The following is a 13684-nucleotide window of genomic DNA, read 5'->3' as shown; positions in this document are numbered from 1 at the left end:
AAATCAATATCACTAAAACGTTTAAGTGCAATTTGCTTCAAAATAAAATTGTGATATTTTGGAGTTGATGACAGACATTGAGAAAATGGGTAATTTCTTTTAGTGAAATAGAACACACAACACATAGAACATAGAATAGTACAGCACAGTACAGGCCCTTCAGCCCACATTGTTGTGCCGACCCTCAAACCTTGCCTCCAATATAACCCCCCACCTTAAATTCCTCCAATATACCTGTCTAGTAGTCTCTTAAATTTCACTAGTGTATCTGCCTCCACCACTGACTCAGGCAATGTATTCCACGCACCAACCACTCTCTGAGTAAAAAACCTTCCTCTAATATCCCCCTTGAACTTCCCACCCCTTACCTTAAAGCCATGTCCCCTTGTATTGAGCAGTGGTGCCCTGGGGAAGAGGTACTGGCTATCCACTCTATCTATTCCTCTTAATATCTTGTATACCTCTATCATGTCTCCTCTCATCCTCCTTCTCTCCAAAGAGTAAAGCCCTAGCTCCCTTAATCTCTGATCATAATGCATACTCTCTAAACCAGGCAACATCCTGGTAAATCTCCTCTGTACCCTTTCCAATGCTTCCACATCCTTCCTATAGTGAGGCGACCAGAACTGGACATAGTACTCCAAGTGTGGCCTAACCAGAGTTTTATAGAGCTGCATCATTACCTCGCGACTCTCAAACTCTATCCCTTGACTTATGAAAGCTAACACCACATAAGCTTTCTTAACTACCCTATCTACCTGTGAGGCAACTTTCAGGGATCTGTGGACATGTACCCCCAGATCCCTCTGCTCCTCCACACTACCAAGTATCCTATCATTTACTTTGTGCTCTGCCTTGGAGTTTGTCCTTCCAAAATGTACCACCTCACACTTCTCCGGGTTGAATTCCATCTGCCACTTCTGCAACCTATCAATGTCTCTCTGCAATCTTTGACAATCCTCTACACTATCTACAACACCACCAATTTTGTGTCGTCTGCAAACTTGCCCACCCACCCTTCTACCCACACATCCAGGTCGTTAATAAAAATCACGAAAACAAGAGGAAATAATTCTGAATCTAAAGCTAAAATAGTTCTGCCTGTAATACTTCATTACTTAAGACTATGTAAACACAGGCAATACACTTACTGATGATTTTTTTCTGGGAATCTCAACTGTATGTTCAGTTTTGCATTGAAAGTTACTTTATGAATTATCTGCCAACTCAACAGTATGCCACGGCATGTAACTAGCATCATCCAAATTTTTAAATTCAAGAGAAAAGAACTGAATTGTAAAATCATTAGTTTACCAACATGACATTCATTAAACTTCAGTTTGCTGAGTGGTTTTGAAGTTTAGCCTGATTTTAAAGCGGGAAGGTTCAGGTGTATACAGCACCTTATTTCTCTGCGCATCACTTTCTGTTTTTTTGGCACTCCTTTGCACCAGCAGGTCATACTGATGTCTTCCTTCAAAGGGCTCAACCCCTGCTGAAGCAACCCATGCATGCTCTGTAAAGATGCCCAAAAACTGAACGTGATACTGTCGACAAGGCCTCCTGCTCGGATCTAATTAAAGTAAATAAAGTTATAAAGAGTAACTGAAATCCAGTAAGAAAATCATCAAAATTGCATTCTGTAATTAGTCATAAATTCTGATTCTGGTTTCAAAGTTTTGTGAAATACAACATATTCAACAAACTACCATTCTGTGAAAAGTAATAAGAAAAAACATCTTTGATGGGTACATTTTAATCACATGACAAGTATCTTATGTCAAATGTTGCACCCTTTGTTAAAACATACAAAGTCCTTCATCAGAAGCCTAAAAATTGATCCGGCACTCTCATTTGTAGTACAATCCACAATGCAAACATTAATATAATATGAATATGAGCAAGGTTAGTATGTATTAACCAAATGTAACCCTCCATGGATGGTGGGGAACAAAGTTCTTCAACTACAGCTTTGCATCATGAAACTATCCCCAGTGGTATAACATGAAATGGAGCATCTTGATGACATGGGATCAAGAGGATGGGTAGAATAGTATCTCAGCTATTGGGTATTCAACTAATTTGGAAGGCAGACCATTTGTTACTTGTATCTATATTGTAATTCATGATAAAGAAAAGAATGTCTTCAAACAGGACTGAGAACCAAGTGTGGTATGTTGCCTGGAGCAAGTAACTAAAATTGCTAGATCTAAAGAGGAAATCTAAAGAGGAAATGTTGGAAAAGTTAGCAGACAAGCAGCAGCCACGAGAAGATAAGCAGATCTGAAGTTTCACTTTAAAGGAATCCTTATCAGGACTGGTTATATTATACAGTTGATATAAATTTTATTTTAAACAAACATGCACTAGCTTTTATTGCAAAGGATGATTAAGATAATCATAAAAAATTTAAACTAACGAAGGAGATAGATCTGATGGAGGAATCAGTGAGACAAAAATAGTACAAATACATATGGAGCAACACACATCAAAGTTGCTGGTGAACGCAGCAGGCCAGGCAGCATCGCTAAGAAGAGGTACAGTCAATGTTTCGGGCCGACGAAGGGTCTCAGCCCGAAACGTCGACTGTACCGCTTCCTAGAGATGCTGCTTGGCCTGCTGCGTTCACCAGCAACTTTGATGTGTGTTGCTTGAATTTCTAGCATCTGCAGATTTCCTCGTGTTTGCCTTTTTAATTTACAAATACATATGGAACAACCTGGGAAAGGTTTTCCCTACTGATGTAATGGTTTCTCTGTAGCACAGTGTTTGGGTTATGACTAGAGATAACAGGGGCTTTGGAATGTGCGCTGGACCAAGAGGGCCTACACAACACTATATCACTAAAGTAAAATAAATATTAAAAAAAAATGAAAGTTCAAACTGAATGAATTACAGGCACAAATTTAACTTGGTGGATTGAGACAGTAACCATTACTCATTCATGAGACAGAGGACCACTAATTAAATGAGCCGCACTAAAAATCAACAGGAAAAGGAAAATGATAATGATATGAAGGAACAGAAACTATCAAAAAAAATGTGCTTTTACGTATTATTTCGCATGATGAGCAACAGAGAGCTAGACGTCAAAAATAGAGGGGTAATTAAGAGTCCAGTGGGTTTCATGTAGGTTTCTTAGAATGATTGTGAACCATTGCAATGGAGAAAAGTATGTAATAATGAAAGAGCAAATTTAACGATAAATTTTGCCTTTCACCTAGATTGGGAGAGAAAGTATTTCAGAAAGGAAGTCAATTCCAGGTTTGCAGACAATTTCCTACACAAGATCAAAAAAGGCAGATAGATTTATCATTGATTAATGTGTCAGATTTAGTTTACAGTTCAACATTGTGTGATTATTATTACAAAAATGCTCAAGGTGACCAGATTCAGTGCAGTGTTTGAGAAAAAACATAGAAACAGGAACCAAGGAGTCTATATTTAAGGAAGGTAGACATCAGCAAATGCAATGAGGCAAATACTATGTTAGGCTACACAAATGTGTGCAATGTCAAAAGATCATGTGTGTAACAAAATAAAAATAAGACACCTGTGTTCCACCTTTGGAAAAGAAAAACCTCATATGACTATGATAAAAAGAGCAACATGAAAACTGAAAGCAATAGGAGTACTGATGACAAAGATAAAAAGAAATATGTAATTTGGAAAACTGGAAAGGATATCCCCAACCCCTTTATATCAAAACAAAGTGGTGTTGGTCAGAGAAATATGAATGATTTGTAAAAATGTAACGAAATTGTGAAAACAGGTAATAGAATATACAACAGTATAGCACATTGCATGCCCTTCAGCCCATGAAGTTGTGCTAACCCTTTAAGAACATAAGAAATAGGAGCAGCAGTAGGCTATCCAGCCCATCGAGACTGCCCCGCCATTCAATAAGATCATAGCTGATCTGTCCCTAACTCAGCTCCATCTACCTGCCTTTTCCCCATAACCCCTATTCCCTTAATTGACGACTACATTGATGCTGCTTCCTGCACCCATGCTGAGCTCGTCAATTTCATCGACTTTACTTCAAACTCCCACCCAGCCCTCAAATTCACTTGGTCTATCTCAGACATTTCTCTCCCCTTTCTCGATCTCTCGGCCTCCATCTCTGGAGACAGACTGTCCACTGATATCTTCTACGAGCCCACTGACTCTCATAACCACCTCGACTATACCTCTTCCCACCCTGCCACATGCAAAAATGCCATTCCCTATTCCTCTGTCTCTGCCACATCTGCTCCCAGAATGAGGCTTTCCGTTCCAGGACATCTCAAATGTCCTCTTTCTTTAAGGATCGTGGTTTCCCTTCTGCTGTCATCAATGATGCCTTCACCCGCATTTCCTCCATTTCCCGCACTTCGGCCCTCACCCCATCGTCCTGCCACCACAACAGGGACAGAGTTCCCCTTGTCCTCACCTACCACCCCACCAGCCTCCGGATCCAGCACATTATACTCCGCAACTTCTGTCACCTTCAATAGGACCCCACCACTAAGCACATCTTTCCCTCTCCATTTTCCGCAGGGATCGGTCCCTCCGCGACTCCCTGGCCCACACATCCCTCCCCACGGATCTCCCACCCGGCACTTATCTCTGTAAGCATAAGTTCTACACCTGTCCCTATACCTCCTCTCTTGCCACCATTCAGGGCCCCAAACAGTCCTTCCAGGTGAGGCAACACTTCACTTGAGAGTCTGTTGGGGTCATCTATTGCATCTGGGGCTCCCGGTGCGGCCTCCTCTACATCGGTGAAACCCGACACAGATTGGCAGACCGCTTCGTCGCGCACCTCTGCTCCGTCCACCACAACAGACAGGATCTTCCAGTTGCCACCCACTTCAACTCTGCTTCCCATTCCCATTCGGATATGTCCATACATGGCCTCCTCTACTGCCATGAGGAGGCTAAACTCAGGTTGGAGGAGCAACACCTCATATACTTTATTGTCGCCAAACAATTGATACTAGAACGTACAATCATCACAGCGATATTTGATTCTGCGCTTCCCACTAATTGGATTACAAATCGATAGTAAATATTAAAAATTTAAATTATAAATCATAGGTAGAAAAAAAATGGAAAGTAAGGTAATGCAAAAAAAAACCGAGAGGCAGGTCTGGATATTTGGAGGGTACAGCCCAGATCCGGGTCAGGATCTGTTCAGCAGTCTTATCACAGTTGGAAAGAAGCTGTTCCCAAATCTGGCCGCACGAGTCTTCAAGCTCCTGAGCCTTCTCTGGGAGGGAAGAGGGACAAAAAGTGTGTTGGCTGGGTGGGTCGTGTCCTTGATTATCCTGGCAGCACTGCTCCGACAGTGTGCGGTGTAAAGTGAGTCCACGGACGGAAGATTGGTTTGTATGATGTGCTGCGCCGCGTTCACGATCTTCTGCAGCTTCTTTCGGTATTGGACAGGACAACTTCCGTACCAGCTTGTGATGCACCCTAGAAGAATGCTTTCTACTGTGCATCTATAAAAATTAGTGAGGGTTTTAGGGGACAGGCCAAACTTCTTTAGTTTTCTCAGGAAGTAAAGACGCTGCTGGGCCTTCTTGGCAGTGAACTCTGCTTGGTTGAACCAAGTCAGGTCATTTGTGATATTGACCCCGACGAACTTAAAGCTTTTGACCTGTTCCACTTGCGCACCACCGATGTAAATTGGGTCACACGGTCCGCTACTCCTTCTGAAGTCAACAACCAATTCCTTCGTCTTGCTGACGTTGAGGGATAGGTTATTGTCTTTGCACCATGCCACCAGGTTCTTAATTTCCTCTCTGTACTCAAACTCATCATTACCCAAGACACGGCCTACAATTGTTGCATCATCAGCAAACTTATATATTGAGTTCGATGGAAACTTGGCTACACAATCATGGGTGTACAGTGAGTACAGCAGGGGGCTGAGTACACAGTCTTGTGGGGCACCAGTGCTCAGAGTAATTGTAGAGGAGAGCTTGTCCCCTATTTTTACAGTCTGGGTCCTGTCTGTGAGGAAATCGAAGATCCAGCTGCAGATCTGAGTGCTAAGGTCCAGGTTCTGGAGCTGAGGAATCAGTTTATTTGGAATCATACACCATCTAGAAAGCCTCCAGCCCCTTGGTTTGACACAGAATTCTCCAACTTCCAGTAATTCTCTCCCCCTCCCTTCCCCTATTCCTATTTCACTCTGCCCCCTCCCCCAGTTGCCTATCACCTTTCCTCATGGTTCTGCCTCCTTCTACTACCCATTGTGTTTTCCCCTATTCCTTCTTCACCTTTCCTGCCTATCACCTCCCTGCTTCCTCCCCCACCCCCTTATTTTACCCCTTACTGGTTTTTCACCTGGAACCCACCAGCCTTCTCCTTCCCACCCCCCCCCCACCTTCTTATATAGCCTCTGCCCCTTCCCTCTTCAGTCCTGACGAAGGGTTCCAGCCCGAAACATTGACTGATTGGTTCCACGGATGCTGCCCGCCTGACCTGCTGAGTTCCTTCAGCGTGTTGTGAGTGTTGCCTTAATTCCCTTACTATGTAAAAACCTATCTAACTGCTTGTTAAATATATTTAGTGAGGAAGCCTCAACTGTTTCCCTGGGCAGAGAATTCCACAGATTCACCACTCTCTGGGAAAAACAGTTTCTCCTCATCTCTGTCCTAAATCTTCTCCCCCGAATCTTGAGGCAATGTCCCCTAGTTCTAGTCTCACGTACCAATGGAAACAACTTTCCTACTTCTATCTTATCTATCCCTTTCAGAATTTTGTATGTTTCTATAAGATCCCCTCTCATTCTTCTGAACTCCAGAGAGTATAGTTCCAGGCAACTCAATCTCTCCTCATAGGTTAACCCTGTCATCCCTGGAATCAACCTGGTGAATCTCCTCTGCACTGCCTCCAAAGTCAGTATATCCTTCTTCAAGTATGGAGACCAGAACTGCACACAGTACTCCAGGTGTGTCCTCACCAGTACCGTGTATAGTTGCAGCATACCTCCCTGCTTTTGAATCCAATCCCTCTAGCAATGAAGGCCAGCATTCCGTTTGCCTTCTTAATAACTCGTTTTACCTGCAAGCCAACTTTATGCAATTCATGAACAAGCACTCCTGTCAAGTCCTTCTGCACAACAGCATACTGCAATCTTTCACTATTTAAATAATAATATGCTCTTCTATTATTCCTTCCAAAGTGGATGATCTCGCATTTACCAATGTTGTATTCCATCTGCCAAACCTTGGCCCACTCACTTAACCTATATATATATATATATATATCCCTCTGCAGGCTCTCCACATCCTCTGCACAATTCGCTTTTCCACTCAGTTTAGTGTCATCAGCAAATTTTGCTACGCTACACTTAGTCCCCTCTTCCAAATCATCAATGTAAACGGTAAACAGTTGCGGGTCCAGCACCGACCCCTGCGGCACCACACTCACCACTGACTGCCAACCGGAGAAAGACCCATTTATACCAACTCTCTGCCTTCTACTGGTTAACCAATCCACTATCCATGCCAATACATTTCCACCGACTTCATGCATCTGTATCTTATTTATAGGTCTCTTGTGCGGCACCTTATCAAACACCTTCTGGAAATCCAAGTATACAACATTCACCTGTTTCCCTTTATCCACTGCACTCATTATGACCTCAAAGAACTCCAGTAAGTTTGTCAAACAGGACCTGCCTTTTCTGAATCCATGCTGTGTCTGTCTAATGGAATCATTCTTTTCTAAATGTTTCGCTATTTCTTCCTTAATGACAGCAGCCAGCATTTTCCCTACTACAGATGTTAAGCTAACTGGCCTATAGTTGCCTGTCTTTTGCCTATTTCCTTTTTTAAAAAGTGGCATGACATTTGCTGTCTCCCAATCCGCTGGGACCTGCCCAGAGTCTAAGGAGTTTTGATAAATGATTACCAACATGTCTACTATAACTGCCGCCAATTCCTTCAGCACCCTGGGATACATCCCATCAGGACCAGGGGGTTTATCTACCTTCAGACCCTCCAGTTCGTTCATCCCTATCTCTTTAATGACAGTGATTTTATCGAAGTCCTCACCTCCCATTTCATCCATAACATCCTTCTTTGGCATATTAGACGTGTACTTCACTGTGAAGACCAACACAAAATAGTCATTTAATGCCTCAGCCATTTGCTTATCACCCAATATCAATTTCCCCTTCCTGTCTTCCAAGGGACCTACATTGACTTTAGCCACCCTCTTCCGCTTTATATATTTATAAAAACTTTTGCTATCTGTTTTTTATATTTTGTGCTATTTTACTTTCATACTCTATCTTCCCTTTCCTTATTTCTTGTTTAGTTGTTCTCTGTTGCTTTTTAAAGTTTTCCCAATTATCCAGTCTCCCACTACTCTTTGTGACTTTGTACACGAGCTTTTAATTTGATACTATCTTTTATTTCCTTAGTTATCCAGGGCTGGATCTCCCCACACTTACTGTCCTTACTTTTGACTGGAATATACTTTTGTTGAGCACTGTGAAAAATCTCTTTGTAAGTATTCCACTGTTCCTCAACCGTCCTACCAAATAGCCTGTGCTCCCAATCCACATTAACTAACTCCTCCCTCATCCCATTGTAGTCTCGCTTGTTCAAACATAATACACTAGTTTTAGATCTAACTATTTCATCATGCATCTGAATGTGAAATTCAATCATACTATGATCACTCTTTCCAAGAGGATCCCCAACTACAAGATCATTAATCTTACCTGTCTCATTGCATAGGACTAGATCTAAGATAGTATTTTCCCTTGTAGGTTCACTAACATGCTGCTCAAGAAAGCCATCACGAATGCATTCTATGAAGTCCTCCTCAAGACTTCCTTGACCAACCTGATTCACCCAATCTATGTGGAAGTTAAAATCCCCCATGACAACTGCCGTTCTGTTCTTACAAGCCTCAGTTATTTCTTGGTTAATTGCCTCTGCCACTGCAATATTTTTATTAGGTGGCCTATAGACAACACCCAACAGTGATTTTTTCCCTTTACTATTCTTAATCTCTAGCCAGATGGACTCAGCATTCTGCTCTGTAGATCTTATATCGTCTCTCACAATTGCCCTGATTTCATCCCTAATCAAGAGCGCCACCCCACCTCCTCTGCCTTCCTGCCTATCTTTCTGTATTACCTGATACCCTTAATTCCACATCCCATTCTGATATGTCTATCCACAGCCTCTTTTACCGCAAAGATGAAGCCACACTCAGGTTGGAGGAACAACACCTTATATTCCGTCGGGGTAGCCTCCAACCTGATGGCATGAACATTGACTTCTCAAACTTCCGCTAATGCCCCACCTCCCCCTCGTACCCCATCCGTTTTTTTTTATATATACACACATTCTTTTTCTCTCTCTCCTTTTTCTCCCTCTGTCCCTCTCACTATACCCCTTGCCCATCCTCTGGGCTTCCCCCCCCCCACCTTTTCTTTCTCCCTAGGCCTCCTGTCCCATGATCCTCTCATATCCCTTTTGCCAATCACCTGTCCAGCTCTTGGCTCCATCCCTCCCCCTCCTGTCTTCTCCTATCATTTTGGATCTCCCCCTCCCCCTCTCAAATCTCTTACTAGCTCTTCTTTCAGTTAGTCCTGACGAAGGGTCTCAGCCCGAAACATCGATTGTACCTCTTCCTAGGGATGCTGCCTAGCCTGTTGCGTTCACCAGCAACTTTTATGTGTGTCCCTAGGATGTTGATCCCGGCCCTGCCCAGACGTAAACCATCCGGACGGTACTGGTCCCACCTCCCCTAGAAGTGGTTCCAAAGCCCCAAGAATCTGAAACCCTCTCTCCTGCACCACCGCTCAACCTACATATTCATTCTAGCTATCCTGTTACTTCAACTCTGGCTAGCACGTGGCACTGGTAATAATCCTGAGATGATTGCCTTTGAGGTCCTACTCTTAATTTATTTCCTAGCTCCCTAAATTCAGCTTGTAGGGCCTCATCCCGCTTTCTCCCTATATCGCTAGTACCTACTGCCCTGCAGCCTCTCCGAGACATCTCTGACCCTTGCACCCAGGAGGCAACACACCATACAGGAGCCCTGCTTGCGGCCAAGGAAGCTCCTCTCTATTCCCCTTACCATGGAATCCCCTACCACAACAGTTCCGCCACTCTTTTTCTTGCCCTCATGCGCATTAGAGCCACCCACAGTGCCATGATCCTGGCTACTGCCGCCTTCACCTGATGAGCCATCTTCCCCCAACAGACTCCAAAGCGGTATATCTGTTTTGGAGGGAGATGACCGCAGGAGACTCCTGTACTACCTTCCTGCTACGACTCTGCCTGTTGGTCACCCATTCCTTATCTTTCCTTCAATCCTTAAACTGTGGTGTGACCAACTCACTAAATGTGCTATCTACAATATTCTCAGCAACTCAGATGCTCCAAAGAGTGTCCATGTGCAGCTCCAGTGCTGCCATGCGGTCTATCAGGAGCTGTAGCTGGACACACTTGGTGCACACATGGTCTTCAGGGACACTGTCAGCCTTCCTGAGTTCCCACATGTCACAGGAGGAGCATGGCACGGGTCTGAGTTCACCTGCCATGACAGGGCAACCAATGTTAGCAGAAGAGGACCACGGGAGAAAGGGAAGAGCCCGCTGGGGAAGTCGAAGACTGTTATCTGTGAATCAGTTTTTCACCTTGACTCTTCTTCGCCGAAGCCCCGTTTGAGCCGAAGCCCACTCACTCTGCTACGCTCTCACTCCGCTGCCCACTGTATATGGTGGTCTTCTTTGGAATAACCAAATCCATTTCAATCTAACCCTTCATTTTTCTTTCATCCATGTGCCTATCTAAGAGGCTCTTCAATGTTCCTGATGTACCTGCCTCCACCATCACCCCGGCAGTGCATTCCACGCATCTACCACTCTTTCTGTTAAGAAAAAATACCTCTGATATCCCCACTTTGTTTTCTTCCCAAATTCTAAAAATTATCCCTCCTTCTATATGCATTTTTAGACAATTCTATCAAATTGCACTGCAACTTTAAAGGATCTATAGACATGGAGCCAAAAATCCCTCTGTTCCTCCACCCTGCTAATAAACTAACAGCCCCACAAAAATCATTTAGCGACTTCCCCAATCAGAAGCCCCAGATGAACTATCAGATCCACAATCTGCTGTAGCAGGGCTTCAATGCTACAACCTGTTACAAAATGAAATCAAGCGACATAGATAATAACAAGGCTTTGCTTTCAGACGAGTTCAATGCCTTCTATGCTCGCTTTGACCATCAAAGCATGGAGAATCTTCATGAGCTCCCACAGCCCCCAATGATCCTGTGATTTCAGTCTCTGAGGCCACTATGAGAACATCTTCCAGGAGGGTGAACCTATGGAAAGCATCCAGCCCAGGTGGGGTATTTGGCTGAGTACTAAAGACCATTAGTACTCAGCCAAATCAATTATAGCTCAGCATTCAATACTGTCATCCTCTTAAAAGTTAATTAATAAGCTTCAAGACTTTGGCCTCAATACCTCCTTGTGCAATTGAACCATCAAATTCTTCACTTGCGGACTGCAGTCAGTTTGGACTGGCAACAATATCTCATCCACAATCTCTACCAGCACTCAGTACACCATAAGGCTGTGTGGTTAACCCCTTGCTTTATTCACTTTACACTTGTGATTGTGTAGTTAAGCAGAGCTCCAATGCCATCTTTAAGTTTGTTGATGGCACTGTCATAGGCTGAATCAACATAAAAGAGGGATATTGAAAATCTGGCTGAGTGCTGCCACAACAACCACCTTCTACACAATGTCAGCAAGACTAAAGAGCCGATTATTAACTTCAGGAGGAGCAAAGTGAGGTCCATGAGCTGGTCCTCATCGGGTGATCAAAGGTGGAGAGGGTCAGCAACTTTAAATTCTCAGTGTTATCATTTTGGAGGACCTGTCCAGGGCCCAGCATGCAGTTGAAATTATGAAGAAAGCACAGCAGCAGCTTTACTTTCTTAGAAGTTTGTGATGATTCAGCATGACATCCAGAACTTTGACAAACTTCAAAGATGGGTGGTGGAGAATATATTGACTTGCTGCATCATAGCCTACTATGGAAATACCATTGCCCTTGAAAAGAAAATCAGACAAAAAGGAATGGATACAGCCCAAAACATCACAGGCAATGCCCTCTTCACCACTGAGCAGATCTACATAAAGCGGTCTCACAGGAAAGCAGCATCCATCATCAGGAACTCTCTCCAACCAGGTCATGCTCTCTTCTCACTGCTGCCATCAGGAAGGTGGTACGGGAGCCTCAGTACACACACCAGAAAGTTATTATCCCTCAACCAACAGGTTCTAAAACCAAAGGGGATAATTTCACTCAACCCATCTCTGAACTGTTTCCACAACCTATGGACTCCCTTTAGAGGGCTCTTCATTTCATGTTCTCTATATTTATTGCATACTTATTATTTATTTTCAGAAAGCCTTTGACAAGGTGCCGCACTTGAGACTACTTAGCAAGATAAGAGCCCATGGGATTACAGAGAAGTTACTAGCATGGGTGAAGCATTGGCTGATCGGCAGAAAACAGAGAGTGGGAATAAACGGATCCTATTCTGGCTGGCGTGGAGTTCCACAGGGGTTGGTGTTGGGGCCAGTGCTTTTTAGGATGTATGTTAATGATTTGGACTAAGGGATTAATGGATATGTGGCTAAATTTGCCGATGATACAAATAGAGGTGGAGGAGCAGGTAGTGTTGAGGCAACAAGAGAGCCTAAAGAGATACTTAAGAGAGTTTAGGGGAATGGACAAAGAAGTGGCAAATGAAATACAACGTTGGAAAGTGTACGGTCACGCACTTTTGTGGAAGAAATAAATGAGCAGACTTAGATGGGCAGAGAATTCAAAATGGAGAGATGCAAAGGGACTTGGAAGTCCTTGTGCAGGATACCTTACAGGTTAACCTCCAAGTTGAGTTGGTGACGCAAAAGGCGAATGCAATGTTGGCATTCATTTCTAGAGGCATAGGATATAACAGCAGGGATGTGATGTTGAGGCTCTATAAAGCACTCATAAGACCACACTTGGAGTTTTGTGTGCAGTTTTGGGCTCCGTATTTTAGAAAGAATATACTGACGTTGGAGAGGGTTCAACTTGTTCTGCAACTTCAAAGCCCAATTCTACATCGTATCAATGTCCTATTATAACAAACCTCCGCACTACCACAACACCACATACCTTGATGTCATCTACAAGTTTACTAACCCACCTCATTTCCTCATCCAAGACATTCATATATAAAAAAAAATCACAAAGAACAGGGGTCCCACAGCAGATCCGCGCGGAACACTACAAGTCACATACCCCCAGGCAGAATATGCTCCATCTACTACCACCGCCTTTTATGGGTAAGCTAATTTTGAATCCACACAGCCAAATTTCCTAGATCCCATGCCTCCTGACTTTCTGAATGAGCCTACTATTAAGAAACTTGTCAGATACTGTACTAAAGTATATAAAGACCAAATCCACTGCTCTGCCTTCACTGGGTGTAACATATAAAATGCTGGAGGAAATCCACAGATCATGTAGCATCTATGGACAGGAATAACAGTTGACATTTCGAGCTGAGACTCTTTATCTTTATGGAAAGGAGGTGGGAAGAAGCCAGAATAAGGTGGTGGGGGTGGGGGAAGGGAAGGAGTATAAGCTAGAAGATG

General features: G+C 43.5%; 1 protein-coding gene across 3 annotated transcripts in view; it reads right to left on the bottom strand.

The window, feature by feature from the left end:
* nsd1a (nuclear receptor binding SET domain protein 1a) overlaps nt 1-13684 on the bottom strand; it is a 124040-nt gene that overhangs the window by 91878 nt on the left and 18478 nt on the right. For all 3 annotated transcript variants that reach the window (XM_072263657.1, XM_072263658.1, XM_072263659.1), the window contains exon 2: nt 1404-1573. In XM_072263657.1, coding sequence (XP_072119758.1) covers nt 1404-1573 — 170 coding nt within the window. The remainder of the gene's footprint in view (nt 1-1403; nt 1574-13684) is intronic.

This window comes from Mobula birostris, chromosome 7, assembly GCF_030028105.1.
Source record: "Mobula birostris isolate sMobBir1 chromosome 7, sMobBir1.hap1, whole genome shotgun sequence".
Classification (NCBI taxonomy): Eukaryota; Metazoa; Chordata; class Chondrichthyes; order Myliobatiformes; family Myliobatidae; genus Mobula; species Mobula birostris.
Note: the sequence above shows the minus strand (reverse complement) of the source record. Positions and strands in the feature narration are given on the sequence as shown.